The sequence below is a fragment of the Ambystoma mexicanum genome, chromosome 4p (genome assembly GCF_040938575.1).
Source record: "Ambystoma mexicanum isolate Mex_15411 chromosome 4p, UKY_AmexF1_1, whole genome shotgun sequence".
Lineage (NCBI taxonomy): Eukaryota > Metazoa > Chordata > Amphibia > Caudata > Ambystomatidae > Ambystoma > Ambystoma mexicanum.
The window spans coordinates 96,152,614-96,172,796 of NC_090927.1; the positions used below are offsets into that span (position 1 = coordinate 96,152,614).

The window sequence follows — 20,183 nt, forward strand, 5'->3', positions numbered from 1 at the left end:
AATTGGGACATTGTGCCCACATTTCACAAAGTTCACAAGTTTCCAATTGTATTTAGAAGCAGGAAAAAGTTAGGAGGAGGGTTCTGAGGATGTGAAGATGGGTACAACAGTTAGGATGTGTTCTAATCAACAAAACTGTTCCCAGCTTTTGGAAGTCTTTAGGCTACCCAAGCCAAACAAACACAAAACGTATCAAAAGTTAGCAAACTTTTCAAGCAGAGTAGGTGGTGTCAGTAAGTATCTTCAGCATTCCGCACCCGTACTCTGGTTTTGGTCCAGACTGGGCAAGTCGAGAAAGGGTGATTGGAGGTAGATTTTCTCGCCGTTTCTTTGGGTCACAGATGTCATAGCACCGCGGGTGTAGAGACGGGTCTGGTTTGTCACAGGATTTCTTGCAATCTGTTCCGGAGGAAGAATGCAAGAAGAACCACTGCAGCCCTCTTCAAGGCAGTGGACACAACGCGGAAAACACGTTTCAGTGATTGCCACTGCTGCACAGCGACACAAAGGGACACAGCTGTCAACCCGTAGATGCTGGGAAGTCTAAATTCGGCAGCAGGGCCTCTTGTTGGATTGGATGTCGATTCCGGGAGTCCCAACCTTTAACGTGGGACAGTGATGCTCCTAGCATGGTAGCCCAAACTTGAGATGGTCAGCCCACTGGTTGGCACATCCGAAGAGGCTCACTTCCTAGGCTACCAGGAGACATCCGGAATTGTTGGCCCCACCACTCCAAGGTGTCGATGCACCAATTGGGGTCTTCTGGGATCAGTCGCCAAGCAGGGCTACATCAGGTCAGCAGCAAGATTTGGTTGCCCAGCCTCCCTTCAGCTCTTCTCTGGCTCTTCCTTTGTCTGCTCGGCTTGTCAGGGTTCTTGGCTCCTTCTTAACTGCTGGCATAACTGCCGGACCCTTCCTCTTATCTGAAGTTAGTTGAGTGCTCATACTCAGCACACCAATGGAAAGATCTGCCTCGCACATGCACGCCAGCAGTGGTCCAGTCATGGCCCACTGAAGGCCTTGTGCACGGTTCTATGTGATTTTAACAAATCAAAAAATAAAGTTTTACCGAACCCAAAGAAACGGAAAAAAAAAACATTTGTAGGGGCTAGGGAGTCTCGGAGATTTAACCCGTTACCCACCATATATATATATATATATATATATATCTTGTTGTAACTGACGTTTCCGCAAGTAGGTGGAGGAGCACTCCTAAATTCACAGTGCAGTCGCTGATAAAAGCACACCAACCAGAGAGCCAGAGAGTAAATTTATATATATTCTTCATTTGTTCATTGTTTTTTATTCGTTTAAGATTCGGTCTTGATTTTGTATTCGGTACAATCACTGGATATCTGCATGCACACCAGACATACTGGAACCAGACCGTCCCAGCCCACTTCCCAGGAGCCACCACACGTGACATGCACTAATCCTCAAAAAAGCTAACTTTCCTGGGGAAGTGCATGACCCTAAAAGGAATTTCCTTTCCTGACCTGGATGGGCAGGAAGAAGGCCAAACTACAAGATGGCCAAAGGACAGACCAAAGACCTTGTGGCACGGCAATGTTTGGACACTAGACACAGTCAGTAGCCAAACACGGTAAACGCGTTTATGCTAACACAAAATACTTCAAAAATAGAGAAAAGGCAACTGTCACCACCAGTCTGTTCCTTAGCACATCTAAAAGTAATCAAAAATTCCCTCGAGGTAATTGTCTTGGGCAAAACAAAAGACCCCCATTGCACTCCTGAAAGCAAGCGTCCCCAAACAGCTCGATCCTCCCCACAATGAGAGACAATGAAGGACTCTCCCAAAAATGTGAATAAGGCCAAGACAGAGTGCGGGTGAGCGTAAATGGGAGTTTATCAATCAGAATAGGGCATGCAAAGAACTCTGCAACCTCCGAGAGCACTCTGTCTGACAATAGCAAAGACAGGCGTATATATTTACAAAAAGCGTCATCAAAACCTACATACTATAGGGGACACAAGTTCATTGGGATTGGGTGGCGACGACTAACTATAGGTGCTGCTGCGGTGTGGTTGGTCTTGGCTGGAGGACGTCACTGGTCACCCTCGTGGGTTGGGCTGGGCCTGGCAGGTCAGCTTGAGTTCATCCGGGCGGTGTTGGTGTGCCGAGGCGGCCTGTGGCAGAGATGAATGCCTTTCCTGACTTATTTGCCCTCGGCCATGCACACCGCAGTCATTCAGTCATTTACAGTGTTATTCTCTTTAGTAAATCTTCCAATAGGTTATTTTACAGGTTAATGCAACACAGGAAGAATGCACCTTGTGAAGGGTCTGGAGGTAATACATCGGGGCCTGGTTACCCGTGTCCTGTTGACCGGGGCCATAGGTCGAGGGGCTAAGCTTCGGGGCCTGGGGCGGGCGGTACAGGTCTTTCTGCCTTGTTAGAAGTTGTTATGGATGTTCCCTGTGTGTTGTCAAAGTGTTGGGTGTCCTGATTGCACAGGGCCATAAGTCTGAGATGGTCCGTTGGGTTGTGTGGTTTACGAGGGGGCGCGTGAGTTTAGACAAAGGTTTACTGCTGTGCTGTAAATAATGCAGGTGGCTGGTCGCGGCCTTGGGTGCTGCAGTGGGGGCTACAAATCTTTGAAGCGGCTCCAGTCTGGTCGGGGGAGGTGGGATAGCGCAGAGCGGGCCTCTGCTCTCATGTCTTGGCAGCCTTCACAGGGTGGGAGGGGGAATGGCCTTGCACGCATTCACAAAGGTATCTCCCTCGTGTGTTGCCAAATTTAGGTAAAGACATCACAAACATTTGAACACTTTCTATAATACTTATTCAAATCACTTTAAAACATGCATTTAAACTTTGCTGGATGTGTCTTGATTATACCCAGTCCAAGCGCCATATTTGTACACTCTGATCTAACAGCTACAGTATTTTAGTTACATGCATATACATTCGCAGTAAATGAGGTAGTAGTCGGGTCGGTGGAGTACATAGAAAATGACCCGCCACTGTACGTGACGGTGGTGGCACATAAGGGGCTTAGACATACACACATGATAAGTGCATTCTCGCGCATCCTTTACATGAGTTCATAGTATAGTTGCATTCGTTTTCTCGTGTACTCTAGCAGCATTAGCTTAGTTATGGCGCAAAACCATGGGAGGTAGGTTGCCCAGTGATACACGCAACAAACAGATCCCTGGAGCGTTCCTTTATCATTAGCATCCACCTGCAATGGTGTGGGCTCACCATTGCTTATATCATGGGAGCACGCTCTCTCATTTTAATACATTCTACAGGCGTTTGTAATATAAGAGATTTTGTGGAAGAAAGCATACTTTGCAAGTGGTCTTGACATTAATATATATATATATATATATATATATATATATAAAGACTGTCTGCCATCTGATGACCATTTTACCGTTCTTCTCATTGTTCAGGCCTGCTGGCCGGGTCATGCTGATAGTGATGATACACTGCGGGAGGTGAACTGTTACAATGTTAGCGTATTGCGCTAGCTCATGTCCGTCTTGTTCGTGGGAACGTGCTCGCAGCGGATCTGCCAGGGTGCTGCGGCAACAGGGATGAGACTCTCCAAGGGTGGGGGCCGCGCTACAGTGCGCTGAGCTCACACCATCTTTACCAGACAAAAAATGGTTTCTGGGCCTAGCTTAATTTGTGTGGCAATCAATACGTGTGGGCAATGTCTCCAGCGGGTGAGCCCTCCACCACCTGGGCCCGGGTGGCACGAGGGGACGCCCAATGAGCCATAGCCCTCACCTGGGGAGAAAACGCAGGCGAGAGGGGTCTCCTGGACCAGTCCTCCCCTACACTCCTTTGGAATATGCATTGTGCCATGATACATTTACCAAAAGTGGCAAGAAAGTATAAAGACTTAGGGAAACTAAGTTTCCCAGTACTGATGGCCTGGACCAGTCAGATTTCCCCATAACATGTGAGCAAAAAAAAGCCCAGTAAAGGCTTCACTGTAAAAATGCAGGACTGGATGAAAAAACAATAGCAAAAGGTTTGGGGGTCTATAGACTATGGATCTGTGTGTTCACTGCGCCGCCCATAATGTCGACTTCCATTACGCTGCAGCGCAGTGATCACATTGATCACTAGTTCCCTGCCTCCCGCTACTCCCCCAAATCTACTTACCTTTTAGAGGGTCGGAGTTGGCGCCACAGGGGCCCTTTTTTAAAATGTTATTTTAATTTCTTTTGTCCCCCCACTGCCCCTAGTGGTCGTAATGGGAGTCTGGATTTCTGTTTATCGCAAATGCGAAGTAATGGTAAAATCAGCATTTATTTTGTCTGCATTTTAGTATGATGCCTAGAATATGGAAGGACATTTGCAAAAAGGTAAAACTTTCCTAACATTACCCAGCTCTCGTTTTTTTTACTTTAATTGGCCTCAAAGGGGTGAAGAGCTGAATAGTCCGACCTGGATATGCTTCATCAAACATTCTCAAACACAGAACATACATTTGTATATTTGTATGGCACTATTTGAGGCACAGCAGTCAAAGGTAGCTCTTGTAGTTGTTGGTCTCGCACTAACTAACCAGGCTCTCCTAGGCTAGTTTCACACTAACCAGGCTCTCCTAGGCTACAAGGAAGAGCTCCTAGTGATTCCAATCCCTGTCTGTAAATCCTGATTGATACTTTCAGGAAGTATTAATTTCACACAGATCTGTGGCAGGCTGGGATACTTTTTGTGGTAGGTGAGCTGCTTAGCTATAGTTGTGGCAATGGTGTACTCGAGTGTTTGTGACAAAGAACATTTTGGACATTTTGTTAATGCAGCGAAGGGGACCGAGTTCACTTTCTTGTCTCCTTAGTTGCTTCTCCACTTGCCTACCTAACTGCTTACAATCCCCATCCACTCTTATCATTGGTCTCTACAGACTGCCACCATCTCCATTTTCTTTCTCATCCACTGTCTTTCTCTCTCGCTTTCTGCTGTTGTCTCACTTGTTCTCCCTCTTTTGTTTTCTTGCAGCAAGGACCGCGATAAGGGGTGGAGGGTTGCCTGGGATCTGGGAATTGAAAACCACAGGCCGTCATTTCGCCTTACTTGTGGAGGCACCCAGAAAGAAGTCTCTGCTCATGCCCTACCTTGCACAGGTTCTATTCCCTAGGGCAGCCTCCTGGGTCTTTTGCCCACACACAGACTAAGGTCACATTACAGTCTTGCCCACTCCACCCCCATTCTTAATGTGACACTACCTTTGTCTATTACTGCTCCTCTGCCCATTCTGTGGTTTGCCACAACCCTTTACCCTTGTGCCTATCAGTTGTCCTGCCCTCTCATAGCTCATCCACTCCTTTCTTGGGCTAATTTCAGTATGACGCAGAATTTCCTGCAAGTCAAGCAAACCTGTTTCTCGATCATGCCCCAAACGATCATTGGCATTCTCCCCCACACCTCAACGATGATCTCTGTTCAGCAGTGATTGTGGGAGTTGAGGAAATGCACCTGTGTGCAATATTCTACTTCGGGTGTTGGGGGTGGGGCAGTGCTTAAAGTGGGCCGGGGCCTGCCGGGGCTGGGCCATGGCAGTCTCCAAAAAGTGGGGCTGAGCCGGGGCCCCGTCCCACCGCCCGCAACATTGGCAGGATGCATTATCCCGTCGCGGCCGCAGCCGCAACGGGAGATGCATGCGTCTGCCATGAAGTCAGGCGATCTGACAAAAGTGGCAGCCAGCCACAGCGATGCTGTGCCTGGCTAACACTTCTGTCAGTCAGAGTAACTTCCTCTGGTGACCCCTCGCGCGAGAGGTCACCAGAGGCGGTTACTGTCCCTTTGTTTCCCCAGGTCGCAGAGGCGTCTTTAACCCTCGGCGAACCTGGGGATTCCTCGACATATTTAGAGGTTTATGAAAGATGGCTTTGAAAGTACACAATTCAAGCCATCTTTTATAAAGCTTTGCCGACGGACAATTGTGTCCGTAGTCAAAGCTTTTTAAAAGATGGCTTGAATTGTGTACTTTCAAAGCCATCTTTTATAAACCCGAAATGTTTAAGAAAGATGGCCTAAAACTAGGCAAACCGTAGGGTATACACACAAATATATATAGGAAAACCTAGGTGTACTATGTGACATAGCATCGGATGAACAAGAACTGATTGAAAATCCATGCAAAATCCTACAAAAAATTAAAGATGCAGACTGCGCAATGACGATCGACGTTACAACAAGATCGAAACTCATGGCTCACTTACCACATAATATATTGAAACGAAACGTACTACAAGGCTTCATAAACCAATTTCCAAACAAAAAGGTGCAAAATTTAATCTTACGAGCACGACTCAATATAATGAAAACAAATGAGATACTGTATATTAGAGGACAAACAGCAACTAATGAATGTCGATTCTGCAACAATGCCAGCCACCCCGTTAAAGAAACAATAAGACATCTGCTCATGTCATGCCCAGCAACGAATCTCATTAGACAACAGTATCTGTCACACATGCCCGGCTTTAACATATTACACGAGGAAAATACTTGGTGGTGTAGGCTCATTGGGGGTGATCAAATCACATGGCAAGTTGCAGTACCAAAAATGTTAGAATACATTGACCAACAACTACTCAACAACAATGGGTGTCACCAAGAACAAAGACAATTGTGACCGCAATATCCAGCAAATGAACCGTCAAAAATACAAACTGCACATAGAAAGCGAAAAACTGACTAGATAAATAATCGTTTGAAACGTTGAGAAAAGCTGTATTGTAAAAATCCAATGTGATTAAACAATAAAAAAAAAATATATATATATAAATGTTATATATCTGTGTGCGTCCTTACTATGGTGTGTGTACTGTGCAAGCCATCTTTTATAAACATAGAAATATGTTAGAAAAGATGGCTTGCACAGTACACACACCATAGTAAGGTACGCACACAAATATATAACATTTATATATATTTGTGTGTATACCCTACGATTTGCGTACTTTTTAGGCCATGCCCCTCCCACAAGCCACGCCCCCAAATGAGGGCCCCCCCCTCAATTTCTTACCCCACTTAAAGCCCTGGGGCGGGGAGGCATTGACTCTGCAGGAGGTTTGCTTTGTCTCATGCTCTACGTCTAACTAGACCAAGCCCACTCTGCTGAAAATAGATTTTCTAGCTTCTGGTGCACTCCATTGTAGACCATTCCTTTAAGCTCATTGATGTAAAGGCCAGTTGGGATGGATTTTACAGGCTCACAACTTGCTTATAAGGGGCCAAGGCAGGATCTTTCACTGTACCTTCTGTATAAATGTTCATTCACAAAGTGTCCATTCCAAATACTGTGCTGATGCATGCAGGGAAGAGGGGAGGGCAGCATCCCGTTTTTCATGGTTACCTGGGAGCAATACTGTGACCCAACCGTGGTTCATCTAACTGTGTACCTCCTTGTCACTGCAGTGGGGACATCTGCCAAGAAGCGTCGACTTCACGAAGATGAAGACGACGAAGAAGATGAAATTGCAAATGGCACCGAGACTCTTCCAGGTAATTCAATCTTTCACCACACTGGTTTGCACGTAATTTATCCTTTGCGATGGGTTGAGGGAGGACAAGAGGTCAGACCAAAGAGTCTTCCAACATGTTAAAGGTGGGGCTCAGTAGCCTCATTTTGCTTCTATGTTTAGCAGTCACTGGGTTTTGTTCTTGCATGACCCAACGGCTGAAGTAGCAATACATTTTGCACAATTGTAGGTACCCCATCTTTTTTTTTTTTGAAAATTCAGTTTTTATTAAGGTTTTCATGGTTATAACATAAGTAATGCAATCATAAAGTCGACAAAATCAACATTACAGATGAAAAAATAAATTTTTTAAACACAACTTATTTCCCTTTTCAGCCCTTCCCTCCCTCTCCCTCCCCCCCCCCCCCCCTTCCATACCATGGTTCAGAGAGCAGTAATAGCAATAGAATCAACTTCGCTGTCTAACAAGGGTGTGACACGGGCATAGGGCAATTTCAGGGTGGGTACGGGTCACTCAACACGCCAGGGCCCACACATCTGGGGAGCCGCTCTGGTTCTGGGCAACATCTTCACGGTCAAGGTGGGGTGAGTAGTCCGTGATGTTCCGACCTGGGAGGTGGTCAGGGTTGTATTGAGTGCCTTATGCTGTTTTCCCGTATTTGTCGAAAAAGGGAAGCCATAGGCTCTCAATATTTGACTTGGATTCGTCAAGCAGGTGGGTCAAAAATTCCATGTCATATATTGTCCGTGTTTTAGCGACCCATTCCTTCTCCCCAGGGGGTTGGGGTGATTTCCATCTTTGGGCCCAACAACTTTTGGCGGCTACCAACATCACCTGTAGCATATGGTCATGTTTAACCTTTGGACCTCCTTCCACCTCAATGCCAAACAACATTAGCCGGGGGATAAGGTCCTCTCCATCCCATCTACTTCCTTTATCCAGGACAGAACCTCCTTCCAATAAGTTTGTACCACCCGACACTTCCACCACATATGTATATAGTCTCCCTTTTCGGTGTGACATTTCCAGCAGTGTGGGTGGTATCCCTTTTTCATTCTGGCAATCCTCTGTAGGGGGGGGGTAGTGCCATCAATGGATCAGTTTAAGGGCCTGGTGGCGGTATTGGAGTGCAGCTGTGGAGCGGTTGGCCTGTCTACATATCTTGAGCCACCTCTTTTCAGCAATGGGTGTACCCAGATCCCTCCCCCATTGGAGCTGGGCGGATGGGGGGTCCCATGGGGTTGAGAGTAGCAGGAAGCCATAGAGTCGTGATATAACCCCTTTGGTTCCCTTATGTGTGATGAGGAACTTCTTAAAGTCTGTTAGATCCCGCCTAAGTATGTCACCCCATCTGCTTTCGGTCAGGGAGGCCCAGGGCATCCTTCAAGTCCCCCAGTGATATAAATGCCCCATCCCTCCAGAGCTTCCCAGCTCTACAAAGGCCCGCCTCGTACCGCCGCTGGAAAGCCAGTGGCTCATTGATCCCCTCCCAGAGTGGGGGAGCCCAAATGCAGCTCAGAGGTGAGGTCCACGTTGTGAGCCACCTAAGGTAACCCCCTTCCTTCCATATGGACCACAATACCCCCAGGACTGGGTGTTTCAAAATTCCTTTGGGGATACTTGCTTTAGGGACCCATAACCACTCGTCTAGTGTGACTGGGGAGAAGGGCAAGTTGTCCAGGCACAACCATTGCTTTTTCTGGCCCATCATCAGGTGATCCACCAGGATTCGGAGCTGTGATGCCTTGTAGTATGTGTCCATGTCTGGGAAATTGACTTCGCCCACATCTTTAGGCCGTATCAAAGTGTCATATGCGATTCTGTGAGATTTTTCCGCCCAGAGGTAGCGGAGGAGGGTCCGCTTGATCTCCAGGAGGAATGGTTTTGGTATTTCAGTTGGGAGCATCTGGAAGAGATACACAAATTTAGGGAGGATCACCATCTTAATGGAGTTAAGGCATGCCATCCATGAGAGGCCGAATTTTGTCAAACGCTCAAGTTCACGCTTGATTGCCGACCAGAGGGGGATAGTTTACTCTAAAAAGATCGGCTAGACCGATGGTATCTGAATACCTAGGTGACAAAACCCCTCGGGTTGATTACAAAATGGGAGGGTTTCGACGTATTGTTCTTCTATCTCATTGAGTTGGCCTACCGGGAATGCGACCGATTTGTCTAAGTTTACCTTGTAGATCGCTGGGGTCGTTTAGCACTTCTGGGACAGATTGAGATGGGTTGGAAAGGTATAGTAATACATTGTCTGCAAATAAGGTTATTTTGTGGTCGGTTTCCCCCATCTTGATGCCCTGAATCTTGTCGTTGGCCCTGATCGCTATAGCCCAGGGCTCCATCACCAGGGCGTATATAAGGGGGGACAGTGGGCACCCTTGTCTTGTGCCTCTTCCCAATGGGAAGTCCTCCGATTCACATCCATTAACTACCACTTTCGCTGTGGGGCTTGAGTAGAGAGCGGACAACCAACCCCGCCATTTGGGTCCCATCCCTAGGGAAGACAAGACCCAGCTCACCCTATCAACTGCCTTCTCCGCGTCTAGGGACAGGAGAAGGGCGCCCTCTGTTTTAACTTTTTTTGAACTCCGTATGTGCAGAGTCTTGCGCATGCTGTCGGCCCCCTGCCTATTCATCACAAAGCCGACTTGATCTGGGTGTATCAGTCTAGGGAGGCATTTTTCTAGGCGTGTCGCTAGGATCCTAGTAAAGATCTTCGCATCTGTGTTCAGAAGCGAGATAGGCCTATACGAGCCAGGTTCCATCAGGTCCCTGCCAGGCTTGGGAATTACCGTGATCAAGGCATGCAGGAATGTTGGTGGAATGTTTGTCGAGGTTTTAATCTGGTTGAAGAGTTTGGCCAGTGGTTGTGTCAATAGCGGTTGATATTGTTTGTAAAAGTCGGCTGTGTAGCCATCTTCCCTGGGAGTCTTATCTACTTTCAGTTTTTTGATGGCCTCCTCCACCTCTTCCTCTGTTATTTCCCTTTCCAAAGTCTCCCTCTCTGAGTCTGTAAGTTTAGGCAGAGGATGTTCCCTAAGATAGCTATGGATGTCTTCTAGTGATTCTCCCTCTTGCCTCTTGTAGAGCGTTTCGTAGAAGCCCGCAAAGGATGTGGCTATATGTTTGGCTGTCATCTGGACTCTACCTGCTCCGTCTCTGACCTTCTCTATCCGCCTATCTGCTTTGTTTCCTCTAAGCCTATGTGCTAAGAGTGTTCCAACTTTGTCTCCCTTCTCATAGTATCGTTGCTTAGTGTATCTCATTCTTTTGACCACTTCCCCAATTAGAATTGTGTGTAGGGCCTGTCTTTTATCTCTCATTTCGCTAAGGAGGTTTTCACGGTCTACAGTGTCTTTTGTGAGCTGTGCTCTCAGTACCCTTAGGTCCTCTCGGAGTTTGGATTCTATTAGGGCTCTCTCCCGTTTCTTTCTTGCGCCCTCTGCGATAAGGAGACCCCTAAAGGTGGCCTTCGCTGCCTCCCAAACTGTGGCCATAGGGACCTCTACAGTATCGTTTGTTACAAAGAAGGCTTCAATTTCCTTTCATAGGAATTCCCTGAACACCTGGTTCCTTATGAGGGTGTCGCTACAGCGCCACCTGTATGATTTTGGTGTATTTTGTAATCGCCATTCCATGACGAGGAGCTCGTGGTCTGGCCAGGTTATTGGTTCAACCAAAGGGCCACTAACCTCCCCTCCTCCTTCCTCCGATATCAGTAGTAGGTCAATCCTGGTAAATGTCTGATGGGGGCTGGGAAGGAGAGAAAAAGGTATAACCCCCCCAGGGTTTGCCAGCATTTTCGCCACACATCTACCCAGTAATATTCCTGTAATAGGTCCCCTATGGCTAAGTTGTCCTTGGTGGGGGCCTTTGGTCCCGTCCCACTGGCAGACCACCAGTCTATTTGGGGGTCTTGAATGAGGTTGAAATCTCCCCCCAGGATCGTGGCTCCTTCGGCCCATTCATCCATGACATTGAGGACTTTGCGAATAAATTTAATTTCTCCAGCATGGGGTCTGGCATGGATTCACATGCTCATGAATATTCCCCGTCGTCAGGCTGGGAATCCTCGGTAAAGAAAAAATCAGTATCAGTTTCGTTTCTGATCTGTCTTTCCTAGTAGTAACCAATCACTGATCTCTGCGTCATACTGACCACAGTCAATGATTGTCCTCTACCTAAGCCACGCCTCTGGCAGACATCTTCACGTTTTTTACCGCATGTTCAAGTGTTGGGAGTCCTCGTGCTTAGCTCTCGAGCTTTTACTGCGTGTTTCGCGCTTTTTCAGGTGAATTTTCAAATTTTTTCCGTTAATCGAGCCTCAAGCTCCACCGTTTCTACTCCCGTTAACGGCTACCCGTTGCAGGATTTTCCTACGCCCCTCAAGGGTGAAGATTTCGTCGAATCAACTTCTTGGAGGATTCCAGAAGATTTGCGGCCTACTTCGAGATGGGCCAGGATGCGAGTTCGTCGCCCGGACCCAAGCTGTTTCGCAGCTGCCCTGGATGCGGGCTGCAGAATGTGTTTAAGGAAGACGAACATTCGCGATGCCTCTACTGTCTTAATGGGGACAAGACTCAAGTAGAGAAGGACTGCCAGTTCTGCAAGAACTTGTCGGAGCGGACCATGAGGGACCGTCGATCCCGTCTCGCAAGCTGGTTGGAGAAGGGCTCGACGGGTGAGAAGACGACGAAAGGGTCCGAGTGGGCTTCTAAGTCCTGTGCGGGTGCCCCGGCGACGGGGGCCCAACACCAGGCCAAGCGCCGCGAGTCCGCTGGCTCCAGGAGCGCCGAAAGGTCGGGCTCTTCGGTCGCCAGGCAGGGCGCACCTTCCCCGGCACCGTCAACCACGAGCCAACGCTCCGGTTCGGGGAAGAGAAAGTCCAAGACCCCGGGTAAGCTTCGGGAGAAGCCCCGTCCGATCTCGGAAGAGGGGGAGTGAGGCGTCGCCCCTCCCCCGAAGGAGAAGGCCCGGGCCGCACCTAAGGTGGTGAAGGCCCCTACCCAGCAGGCGAAGGCCTCTATCGAGGCTATCGCGGCGACTCTTGCCAAGCCGGCAGACACCGCCAGCGGAGACTGCCTCCGGGACTAGAGTTTCCCTGCCGCCAAGGAGGGAATCCTCTTTTCAGCCCATCGTCGTGGCCGCCATGATGGAAGAAGCGAGGGGGGGCACAGTGCCCTCCTCGAGCTCGGAGTCCGCCTCGGAGGAGGAACTGACCGAGGCCGTGAGGAACCTCGTAGTCCAATTCGAGAAGGTTCGATCCCGTCAGGAAGATCCTCGGGAGATAACCGAGGAAGACAACGATGGTGAGGAAGAGCGGCCTTCCCTTCCGGCAAGGCCGGATCCTAGGCCTCAGGATGGCTCGGCAGCCATTTTGTCTGCCATCCAGTCCTTATGCTCTGAGATAAGGACGAGATTCCCACGGCCCAGGCCGGAGGACCCGCAACCTGGCCCGTCGGGAAATCCTCAGAACAAACAACGGAGGACTCAACCCTCTCCTCCGCTCGCCCCCGTAAGGCCTAAAGTTCCCTCCTCATCCTCCCACGAGTCGGGAGATGACGGTGCGTTGGGCTCGACGACGGGTTCTGAGGGCGACGGCGACGACGGAACGGGTCTCCCGTCGCACGGGCCTCGCCGCCCGACGAGATTGGCTCATTCCACGCCATGATCGCCAGGGCGTCCGAATTGTTCCAGCTCTGCCCGGAGGAGCAGAAAAAGGAAGGTTTCCTCTATCAGCGCCGGGAGGCCAAGAGGAAGACGGTCATCTGGGAGGAGGGCCTGTCGGTTGTCAAAAACCCCTCCACGGCACCAGCCAAACGGGACATGTACGAGAAGTAGTACCGGGTCCCCGAAACCGCTCCCCTGTGCCTCAGGGCCCAGCCAACGCCAGACTCGGTCGTCTCGGCGGCGGCAAAGAAGAAAGCGGCGGGGTCAGGAGCCTCAACGTCGAATTCCCCGCCGGACGGCGAGGGAAAGAAGTTGGACGCCATGGGGCGGCGGGTCATTTCGTTGGCGGCGACGACGATCAAAGCGGCCAACGCCCTGGCGATCGTGGCCCGTTATGACAGGGAGCTCTGGTTTAAGCTGGTCCCCATATTGGACTTCCTGCCGGACGACAAGAGGTCCGGGGCCCTGGAAATACTGCAAGAGGGCGAGGTGGCGTCGGACCACGCCATAACGGTGGCAACCGATATTGCCGATACCGGGTTCCGCCAGCTGGGCAATGGTGTTTGCCTACGACGACGGGGTTGGCTCCAGGCGACCGACTTCCGTCAGGACGTCCTTCCAGGGTGTTGGACATGCCATTCGACGGCAGCAACTTGTTCGGGAAGGCGGTGGACGAGTCCCTCCAAGCCATAAAAACGGACACGGAGACGGCCCCCGCCCTAGGAGCCCTTCAGCAACGACGGCCCTTTCGAAGCTCCGGAGGCAGACGGGGTGCCTCCAATGGATCCAGCGTTTGCTCGTCATCCTACCGCCAGGCGGCACGCTCCTCGTCTCAGGAGGCCTACAGGGGTCGCGGCAAGCAGGGAGCTCCTCGCCGCCGGCAAGCCCACCACCTCCAAGCAGGACTGAACCGGCCGTGGTCTCGGGCCCCCACCGAAGCACCCCGGTGGGAGGCCGGCTGACGAATTTCGTCGGCGTGTGGAAGTCCATCTCCACCGACCGTTGGGTGCTGGATACCCTGGCAAGAGGACACTCTATCGAATTCCTGAAGAAGTGCCCTCACGTTCCGCCTGTGGCCAGGAAGGAAAATCACGTCCCGCAACTGCTGTTGGAAGTACGGGCGATGCTCAGGAAAGGCGCCATCGAGCTTGTCCCCAAGAGGCTCTGGGGTGTACTCAAGGTACTTCCTCTTCAGGAAGAAGACGGGCGGCTGGCGCCCCATCCTGGACCTTCGTCGTTTGAACAAGTACATCAGATCACAAAAGTTCAGGATGGTCACCCTCCAGCACGTACTGGGACAGCTAGAGGAAGGCGACTTTCTATCGTCGTTGGACCTGGAGGATGCATACTTCCACGTTCCCATCCTCAAAAGTCACTGAAAGTTCCTCAGGTTCGTCGTCCAGGGACGCCACTACCAATTCAGAGCACTGCCGTTCGGATTGAAGTCGGCCCCCAGGGTCTTTACCAAGTGCCTAGCACCAGTGGCGGCGAGGCTGCGCCTACAGGGGATTCATGTCTACCCCTACCTGGACGACTGGCTCATCCGCTCAAGGACGAGGGAACTCGCCGTCGAACGCACTGCGAGGACCGTCCAGCTACTCACAAACCTGGGATTCGCCATAAACTACCCGAAGTCCCACCTGGTGCCGTCGCAGGTGGCCCTGTTTCTGGGAGCGAAGCTCGATACAGTGAGGCGCCTGGCGGCCCCGTCGGAAGAACAGACGAAGACCATTCTAGGCAAAGTGCAGCGCCTGATAGCCACGGACCTGGCCAGGGTGAGGTCCATCAAGTCCCTCCTGGGGATGATGTCCTCTTGCATCTACCTGGTGCGCCTCTGCAGACTACGGATGCGCCCTCTTCAAGAATTTCTCGACGCCCGTTGGATGCAGGCGACGGGCACCTTCGAAGACAGGGTCCCCCTCAACGAGGTGTTCCGGCGGGCGATTCAGTGGTGGGGCGTTCGAGCGCACCTCATGGCGGGCAAAGACTTTCAGACGCCGGCGTACCAGGAGACGGTGACGACGGACGCCTCCCTGGAAGGCTTGGGCGCCCACACCGGAGATCTCCACGCAAGAGGCCTCTGGCTCCCAGAGGAGAGGCTCCTGCACATCAACGTCCTGTAACTCCGAGCCGTGTTCTGGGCTCTCAGATCGTTCCTCCCGTCGCTCAAGGGCAAGGTGGTGCGGATCTTCACGGACAACACCACGACGATGTTTTACATACGGAAGCAGGGAGGCACCAGATCCCCAGCCCTATCCAAGGAGGCACAGGATCTGTGGCACTGGGCGGTTGCCCAGGGGATGTTCCTGGTTCCCTTCCACTTGGCAGGAGAAAGCAACACCATCGCCGACTCGCTCAGCAGGGAGCTGCGCGCGTGTCACGAGTGGGAACTGCGCCAGGATCAGTTGGATCAACTCTTCCGACGATGGGGCAAACCCCAAATCGACCTGTTCGCAACAGCGACGAACTCGAAGTGCAAGAGGTTCGCCAGCAGGTTTCCCCAGCCGAGAAGCATGGGCGATGCGTTCTCGTTCCCCTGGGACGGCCTATACCTGTATGCGTTCCCTCCGTTGCTGCTTCGACTCATCAGCCAGCTCAAGAGGTCCCGGTGCAGGATGATGCTCGTCGCACCGGCGTGGCCGAGGCAGATCTGGTTCCCGGACCTTCTGGACTTGTCAACGTCCCCTCCCATCAAGCTGTCGGCAGACGCGGACCTTCTCTCCAGAGAAGGAGGCGCCATCTTCCACCACGACCCGGCGTCGCTGAACCTGCAGGCTTGGCTCCTGCAGCGCTAGAGTTTGGAGGCTACGATATACCGGCCGATTGCAGAGAGGTTCTTGCAAAGGCCAGGGCGTCCTAGACTCTCAAATGCTACGGTCATAAGTGGAAGAGGTTCTCTATCTGGTGCCGAGCACAGAAGATCAACCCCCTACGGATTACGGCCCCTCAAGTGCTGCCGTACCTGCTATCGCTGGCAAAGGCTGGGCTAGCCCATGCCTCCATTAAGATTCATCTGGCGGCGATCTCCAGATATACCAGAACCACAGGACGGACGTCCCTGTGGTCCCATCGACTGGTAAGAGTTTATGAAAGGACTGTTACGGTCGTTCCCGCCGGTGAAGGCCCCAGCCCCGGCGTGGGAACTTAACGTGGTGCTGACCAGGCTCATGGGGCCCCCATTCGAGCCGATGCACTCCGCACCTATGAAGTTTGTGTCATGGAAGACTGCGTTCCTGGTGGCCATTACCTCCGCACGAGTGGGAGAGATCCAGGCCCTATCCTGCAAAGCACTGTACTTGACTTTCCATGCCTCGAGGGTGGTGCTTAGGACGCACCCCTCCTTTATGCCCAAGGTGCCGTCGGACTTCCATCTTAACGAGCCCTTGGTGTTACCTGTTTTCTTCCCGTCTCCTTCGTCGCCGGCCGAGAGGACTTTGCACTCGCTGGATGTGGCTAGAGCGCTGAAGTTCTACGTGGACCGCACAAAGAGTTTCCGGTGGACATCACAGCTGTTCGTGAACTTTGGACCTGTGAATCAAGGGAAGGCTCTCTCGAAGTCTTCTATTTCCAGATGGCTCTCCGGCTGCATTATGCACTGTCACCGGTTGGCTAACCGACCGTTGCCAGGCCATCCGAGAGCCCATTCGACCAGAGCGATCGCTGCTACTACGGCGTTCTTATCTGGTGTGCCCCTGCTGGACATCTGCAGGGCTGCTACGTGGAGGTCGACGCACACCTTCACGAGATTCTACTGCGTCGATCGGGATTCCAGGGAGGAGTCCAGGGTCGGCCAAGCAGTGCTGCGCAACCTGTTAGCTTAAGGTGAGCCTGGAGAGGAGGTAAGAGATGCTTAATGTTGAGTTTTTTGTATTGCTTAATGTTGAGCCTTTTACCACCCCCCGTGGTTGTGCATGTGTGTACTGCTATTTAATCTTATATTCATGAGCATGTGAATCCATGCCAGACCCCATGCTGGAGAAGGAACAAGTTACTTACCTGTAACTGTTGTTCTCCAGCATGGGTCTGGCATGGATTCACATGCGAACTCTCCCGCCTACCCCTTTTCACTTGGTCATACTGCCACTTCACGTGCTACCAAATCTGAAGATGGCTGCCAGAGGCGGGGCTTAGGTAGAGGGCAGTCATTGGCTGTGGTCAGTATGACGCAGAGATCAGTGATTGGTTAGTACTAGGAAAGACAGATCAGAAACGAAACTGATACTGATTTTTTCTTTACCGAGGATTCCCAGCCTGACGACGGGGAATATTCATGAGCATGTGAATCCATGCCAGACCCATGCTGGAGAACAACAGTTACAGGTAAGTAACTTGTTCCTTGGCCGGCATTGGGGGCGTACAGAGTGGCTAAGGTAATCCGTGTGCCCTGGGATAACCCCTTAATCCCCAGAAATATGCCCCCGAAGCCCCTTTTCGTCTCAACATCTGTAAGGTGAAGTGATTTGCTAAGGAGGATGCCCACTCCTTCCTTTTTTGATGATTTATGTGATGCCCAGAAGTTACTGCCTATTTCTTTTCCCTTTATTGTTGTTTCGGCCCCCCTTCTATAGTGTGTTTCTTGTAGGAAGAGGGCTAGCAATTTTTGCTTGCGAAACATATTACTTGTCAGAGATCTTTTATTCTGTGAGTTAAGGCCCTTGACATTGAGCGTACCAATCCATCCCTCAATCATGATCGTCGCTGCCCATGCCCTGTAGAGTCTCAATAAGTACCCTTTGTGTAGACCATTTGGTTAGGCCCCCATTCCATGGTATGGTATGATAGTTTCCCCTGTCCCTACCCCTAACCCCCCTTGTTCCCCGACTCCCTTACCCGTTGTATAAGGCGTTCGTTTCCATTGCCCGACAAACATCATGTTTAGTAAACAAACCACCAGGGCCGCTGCCCTGGCCTCGGGAGATACATTGGTATGGAACATGTCCTCCACTTATTCAATATGGGACCAATTCCAAGCTTGATTGGGAGTTAGATCCACTTATGGGACCTCCCTTTTAACTCCCTCCTCCCATCTCCAACAACCTAAACCGCATCCCAAGAAACCATGGGGCTCATTTTATCTTACCATTCGACACGGGACGGAGAGGAGTCCCCCCCGGGATGGAAATCGAGCAAGAGTTACCTCCGGATAAATCCGCACCCCTTCAACCCTTTGTGGGGTGAATTTCAAACTTTTCCATTGTATCAATTAAACCTAAACTTCGCCAACCGTGGCAACATCTTGAGGTGGCGTCTCATTACCCTCCGCACTGGGAGGTCCCCATGGGCCACATGAGCGACCACATTATGAACATAACTTCAGTTTTCTATTTCTCATTTTCCCACCTTCCCTCCATGGTTAAGTGGGTCCACCCCGGCCCTTGGGGGGATGTCTAATTTTTTGAAATTTCCGGGTGCCTTTCACTTTATGCTTTCCTTGGCTCAGATCCGGACCCCGCGGTGCCCAGCCAGGATCTCTGTCTGACCCCGATGGGTCTGAGGAGTCTCCGATCAGCTTGTCTATAGTTCTTTGAATGTCGTCATCCGTCACAAGCTGATACTTCTCACCCTGCCATTCGAAAGCCAAATAGAAGGGGTGTCCCCAGCGGTATCTGACTCCCTTTTCCTGCAGCCATCTGGTAATTGCTCCACATTCTTTCCGCAGTTGTAGCGTAAGTGCAGATAGTTCTTGGTAGATTGCTACGCTTGAGTTTTCGTATTTTATGTCTCTTAGGGTGTCGCTTAGGATACTGGAGAGAGATACTGCTCTCTCCAGTATCCTTGCTTTGTCTCTGTAGTAGTGGAACCTTGCCAGAACCGACCGCGGGCCTCTACCTCCTCCGCCCGCTCTATGGACCCTGTCGATTAGGACGGTTTCCCCAGAGTCCGTCCCCAGGACTATTCTGATGATCTCCTGCACCTTATTTTCTAGACAAGTCTGGGTCTCGCCCTCCCCCTCCGTCAGGCCAAAGATCCGCAGGTTGCTTCTCCGTTCGCGATTTTCCATGTCATCCACCTTGAGGCGAAGCTCGTCTTCCCGTCTCTGCATCTCTCTAAACCGCACCTCCATCTGTGTCTGTAGCAGGTCTGCGGATACGTGATTGTGCTCTACTCCCTCTACTCGGTCCTCAAGTGTAGAGACTTTAGCAGTGAGGTCTGCCAATTTGGCGCCCATGTCCGTTCTCATGCCCCTAATTTCGTCTAGAATCGTCTGAATGTTGTTTTGCATGCTGTTCAAGTCCGGGGCCAGGGCGGATGAGGGGCCGTCTCCATCTTCGAGTCCCCTGGGTTAAAGTGGTATTTTGCTAGGGTTTCTTTCCAGCTCATAGGGCGTTACCCTCCACAGATCTCAACTGTTTTCTGGTGTCTCCGGTGGTACCTTCCGGGGGTGGCGGTGTGTTTCCCACCCTCCTGCACCGCGGTTGTGTAATGATGTGTGGTGGGCAAGGTCTTGTGACTCGTTTTGCTAGTGGGGGGCTCCCGTGTTGGCCAGAGCCTTGATTCGGGGTTGCCTTTGTGTTCCTCACCCTGTCGTTTCCCGGCCAACTCCTATGCCTGGGGGGCGCCTCCCAGTCCCCGGCGCTGATCCAGTTGGAGGCTCAGGGAGACGTCCCTTTGTGTCTGCCGAGTATTGTGTTGGCGGTCCCTTTTTCTTTTTCTTTTGGCACTTGTCCGTTGGTAAACCTCCAGTCTTGTGAGAAGGAGGGAACGCGGGGGCCCAGGTAGGAGGAGGGCCGGACGGGGTCCTCTACCCACGACGGTTGTTTGTGGCTGTGGTCGGGCACTCCAGGGTCTGAGGGGGGTCCAAGTAGGGTCACCAAGCTTGGGGGTGCCTGGAACCCCAGTCCGTGACCTGGAGATCGTGTGGCTTGTCAAGGTTATATGCCAGGCAAGGTGGAGGGGCGGAGCGGCAGAGCAGCGTGGGGTATTGCGCTGAGGGTATGCTGTGTTGGGTGGCGCTGGAGGGGGCTGGCAACCCCACGTCCCGGTTATCTGGGTGGTTTCCTCTGGGGGAGGTGGGTCCCCCCAGCTGGCT

General features: G+C 51.4%; 1 protein-coding gene across 3 annotated transcripts in view; it reads left to right on the forward strand.

Annotated features, from left to right (window-relative positions):
* ZNF512 (zinc finger protein 512) overlaps positions 1–20,183 on the forward strand; it is a 337,392-nt gene that overhangs the window by 82,137 nt on the left and 235,072 nt on the right. For 2 of the 3 annotated variants that reach the window (XM_069605439.1, XM_069605441.1), the window contains one exon: positions 7,409–7,495. The exons of the other annotated variant lie outside the window; for it this stretch is intronic. In XM_069605439.1, the coding sequence (XP_069461540.1) occupies positions 7,409–7,495 (87 nt within the window). The remainder of the gene's footprint in view (positions 1–7,408; positions 7,496–20,183) is intronic. 3 annotated transcript variants of the gene reach the window in all.